Consider the following 5,280-nt stretch of genomic DNA (forward strand, 5'->3'; position numbering starts at 1 on the left):
AGAGAAAATAACCTTTCTCTAGGGACATGGTACAGCCATACGTATATATATGTGCAATTCTCAGACTGCTTATGGGCAACGCTTTGCATTCCAATTTCTTATCTCAAATAAACGTCATTCATTTCTACCCACTTTTCCACATACCATGAAGCATTCTCCGGAAAGGAGTACATGACTAATATCCTCACACAAATGGTTCACTAGTGCAGGTATGACCTGCCCCTCTCCCAATCTCTTTTACAATGATCTATGCCTCTGCACCAAAACAATCTCTTAAACCATTACATATTTAAAAGCTCAAATAAATTAATGATCAATCAGAAAAGCTAGAAAGTCTTCTCTTTTCTCTTTGCACTGTAGATTGTAAGCATCTATTTGCCTGCATCCCTTATTATACCTCCTTTTCTCTCTGCATGCAAGACAGGGCATCTAAAGCTCTACATGTTTGGTAAGTTCTTTTTCTTAATGCTGGATTAAGAATCTTAGAAATACCCAGAATTACTAAAAAGGTCCCTTATGGTTTTAAAAATCTTAGGAATGAATAAGTAACCAAACCTGATCAAAACTGATCCCTTGATCATTTATTGCAACGTGGTTGTGCAGGATGTTTTCTAGTAAGTGCCCTGTAGTGTGTTATTAAAAAGGAAAGCTCTTGGAGTCACCAGCAATTTGCTGATGGTTGGTTTGTGAATTACTAGGTTTGCAGACCCAAGACATAGATTTAAGTGAGGTTCTATTTCACTGAAAATATAAACTACTACATATGTAGAAGGAAATGGAATTGTGGTTGCAATAAGAACCATAGAGTTGAATTTCTTCAACCACAATACTGCAGAAAAAACATGTTTAAAACTTCGTATAAAAGTTATCAAATATGGAGACCTGTGGATTTAAAAAATACAATCCAGGCTCTTTTCACTGGAAAGTGACTTTCTTGATGTATAATATTGCTGTGATGTGAAACTAGGAGCCGGAGACTGGATGAAACTTTGGTAGTCAGCCTAACACATTAATTCATCTGAACTAGAGCCATGTCCTAATACCCAAGAATGTATAGCACTATGGTTTACAAACACCAGTCAGGAAGTTGCAGTATGGCTCTGAGCTGTTCAACATGAGCTGTTCGATATTTGCAAAACACAAAAACGCTTCCTTCCCTGCTTCTGTCTTCCCCAATGCAATACTCACGCCCCTAAACGCAGCAGTACCCATTACAAACACTTTGCTGCTTATTTCACCTCCAGTTGCTTAAAGTGCTTCAGGTGATGCTGCCCACTAGAATACCGCTCCAAGATGGTTGGTTTTGTGAAACAAATAGGCAAAGTATTATATGCCTGTTCATGGCAAAGATTAAAGTCTAACCTTTCAAAACAGTAAGAACCACCACTCTTCATTTGTTTCTTCTATAAATGTAAAAATGCACGTTCTGGCAGGGAAGGAAGAGGAAAAATTTTCCCCCGCCTCATCAGCATCATGACTACCTCCTTCTCTCTTGTGGCTTGCTGCTTCAGATGGCCGAGGCTCCTGCTGTATTTTTTAACATATGGGCGGTTATAGCCACCAAGATGATATGGACCAAAGTACAGTGTTTGAACATGACTGGTAGGTAAATGACCATTTATCATTGTTTTGTTAAAAAAACTATTTTCTTATAAAGTTAACAAACCAAGGCTGTTGATCCCTGAATTAGAAAGTTGATTTGCTTATTTTCCAAAGTGTGAGGTGGGAAGGAGGAGGGGAAGAGCCTTTAGTGCTTTTGTGTATGTTGCGGCTCCTCTAGTTTGGCAACATCTTGAGAGCATCTTCTGGTCTAGCGATGTGGCATTTTCTGAATCTAAGTACCAGCCCATGGCCCTGATGCTGGCTGCTTATGGCCCAAAGGGGAAGAGGGTCTGCCCCTTCCCCCTTGATGTTTCAGTCTGGCCCAGTGGTGGACACAGAGCCCGGGGCAGTTTCCCCAGGAGCAACTGTCTCTTCCTGTGAAGGTGACTCTTCCTCAGTTTGTCCTCGAGATGTGACAGTTGTTTCAGGGGAGATGCTGTGAGGCCCCTCCAGGGGTATATAGCCAGGATGGTTTTTGCGAAAGTGCTGATTCAAGATGGCCTGGAAGGGGAAACTTTTGCCACAAACGTGACAATGAAAGGGCTTGTTTCCTGTGTGCTTGCGGATATGATACTCCAGCTGATCTTTCCGGGTATACTTCTTGCCACACATGCGGCAGACGAATGGTGTGATCCCCATATGTAGGCGCATGTGGCGATCCAGGCTTCCCTTTTGGTTGAAAGATTTGGCGCAGTAGATGCAGGTGAGACGAGGGTTGTACCGGAACCACCGCTCAGATACTTCCTGCTCTCTGAGATACTCCACATAGCCACTTACTCCCATCATTGGTGATTCTTCTACCTATACCAGATGAGGGAAATAAGAAAGAACATACATTCATATATTATGAAGCATATATATTAAAAGCAATTGAATCCATTTTTACCTATTACTGAGTTATACTTATTTTTAGTAGAGAATCAAACAGTAGATTAATTACTACCAACAAATAGTTTTCTTTTGAGACAGAATCTCACTCTGACACCCTTCGAGTGCTGTGGCATCATCATAGCTCACTGAAACCTCAGTCTCTTGGGCTTTTTTAGTAGAGATGGGAGTCTCCCTCTTGCTCAGGCTGGTCTTGAACTTGTGAGCTAAAGCAATCCACCCACTTCGTCCTCCCAAAGTGCTAGGATTATGGGTGTGAGCCACTGTGCCTAGCCTGATAGTAACATAATTTAAAAAAAAAAATCTTAGGACACTATCATAAGAGGATAACACAGTAATGATACTTTCTGGCTGACAAACTAGATACTGAATTTACTATATTAAGTGATAGGAGAATCTGAACCCACTTATAGCCATTCTAGATACTAATCTTATAAGTAACATTCTAGACAATCAAGAACTTTGGTAGTGGCCAGGGTTGGCAGCTCATGCTTGTAATCCTAGCACTCTGGAAGGCTAAGGTGGGTGAACTGCCTGAACTCAGGAATTTGAGACCAGCCTGAGCAAGAGTGACACACCCGTCTCTACTGAAAATAATAATAAAAAAAAAATAGCCAGGCATTGTGGCAGGCACCTATAATCCTAGCTACTCAGGAGGCTAGAGGATCACCTGAGCCCAAAAGTTTGAGGTTGCTGTGAGCTATGACACCATGACATTCTACCCAGGACACAGAGGGAGACTCTGTCTTTAAAAAAAAAAAAAAAGTTCTAAAACCTACATTATCCAATTCAGAACCCCTAGCTGTATATGGCTATTAAGTATTTATAATACAGCTTGTGCAGGCCAGGCACAGTGGCACATGCCTGTAATCCTAGCAGTCTGGGATGCCAAGGTGGTTAGCCTGCTTGAGCTTAGGAGTTCAAAACCAGCCTGAGCAAAAGCAAGACCCTGTCTCTACTAAAAATAGAAAAAAACTAGCTGGGCATTCTGGTGAGTGCCTGTAGTCCCAGCTCTTTGGTAGGCTGAGGCAAAAGGATTTCCTGAGTCCAAGAGTTTGAGGTTATTGTGAGCTATGTTGATGCCAGGGCACTCTACCCAGGGTGATAGAGTGAGACTGTCTCCAAAAAAAAAAAAAATTAAATACATAAAATAAAAAATAAAATAAAGGTGCCAGCCCCATATGCCAGAGGTAGTGGGTTCAAACCCAATCCCGGCCAAAAACTACAAAAAATAAATAAATAAATAAATAAAAATAAAACCAAAGGGGGGAATAAAAAAGTATAGGCCAATGCCTGCGGCTCAAAGGAATAGGGCACTGGCCCCATATGCCTGAGATGTTGAGTTCAAAACCAGCCCTGGCCAAAACAAAAACACACACACGCACACACACACACACACACATATATATGTGTGCAAGAGTGACACACCTGTCTCTACTGAAAATAATAAAAATGTGTGTGTGTGTATACAGCTAGTATAAATGAAGAATTAAAAAAAATTTGATTTTGATTGCTTTCAATTAAAATTTAAACAGTCACATGTGACTAATAGCCACTGCATTATATAGTATACAGTACATAATAGCAAAAATATTCTATTTGTAACATTCTCTTTAATAACATACTTTAATTCAGTAGTAGCTTGCTTTATAAAAACATACGCAATTTGTAGTGATAGTATTCTTTTTCATCCAAAAATATTTTGGTGCTATACCAACAAATTAACTTCATTCTAACGACTGCTTAAAGTTTAACTGACCTCAGAGTAAATTGGCTGAAAGGATGGGTTCCTCCTACGTGAAAGCTGGGAGTAGGAATGTAGTCCTTTCAAAAAATAATTAAAAAATTTGGATTTATAAATGCTTTCCATTCAAAATTCTTTATTAAAATGTCATTAGGAAATTACTGATTTTTTTTAGCCTACTGACTTCTGAAGTCGTTCTTACTTTTTTCATCAACTTGAAAATCATTGTATTTATTTTTGTATTTTTCCCAAGTCACTATATTTAAAAAAAAACAAAACTTTTTTAAGCATGCAGGAGGGAATTATTTATTACGTATGCTTAATATAGGTCAATGTAAAGAGAAGAAAATGTCAAAGCTGACTCTGGATTAACTGGGGAAGGATTAATCTAGTTAGCAATTAATCTTGTGTCCCTTTTGTATTTAAAAATGTGTTTTGTCTCCTTCCGAATATACTAGCTGACTGTGCTATTCAGACTTTCCAACAGAGGCAGTTCTCAGGTTTGGAAAGCAGAATGTGAAGTCAAGGGTTGAATGTAAGACTGAGGTTTTAGATTATTTTTGATTTCTTTCATGTAACATTTCCTTTTGCTTCATTTCCCTGGATAGTAACAACTGAGCTCACATAAAGAATAAGAAATTATCCTACTAAATGGTTTTGGGGAACCAAGGACAAAACACAGAATAATTCTCTGAGGCTCAGAATTCCCATTCATAAAATACAAAGGTTATATCATATGCTTTCCTAGCTTTGTAAGATTCTACTGAGAACCAAACATAGTAATAGTAGCCTCAGATATTTTGAATACACAATGCTGTTACGGCAATTAAGGGTACTAAAACCCTAAGTTCAAATCTGACTTCTAATTACTGTGTGACCTTGCGTAAGTTATTTAACTATCCTATTCCTCAGTGTCTTTATCTGTAATTGAACGTAATAATGGCATTTCTCCTTCATTAGCTGCTTTGAAAATTAAATGAGCTAATACATGAAAGTGCTTAATGTAGCTCAGTAAATGCTACAAACTCATTTTTTTTTTTTTTTTT

At 38.7% G+C, this 5,280-nt stretch overlaps 1 protein-coding gene across 1 annotated transcript in view; it reads right to left on the minus strand.

The window, feature by feature from the left end:
* Positions 1–557: 557 nt before the first annotated feature.
* Positions 558–5,280, minus strand: part of ZBTB37 (zinc finger and BTB domain containing 37) — a 12,389-nt gene continuing 7,666 nt past the window's right edge. The window contains exon 3 of the mRNA XM_012802631.2: positions 558–2,403. Coding sequence (XP_012658085.1) covers positions 1,915–2,403 — 489 coding nt within the window. The 3' untranslated portion in view covers positions 558–1,914. The remainder of the gene's footprint in view (positions 2,404–5,280) is intronic.

Source organism: Otolemur garnettii, unplaced genomic scaffold (assembly GCF_000181295.1).
Source record: "Otolemur garnettii isolate 467f Iridium unplaced genomic scaffold, OtoGar3 scaffold00016, whole genome shotgun sequence".
NCBI lineage: Eukaryota > Metazoa > Chordata > Mammalia > Primates > Galagidae > Otolemur > Otolemur garnettii.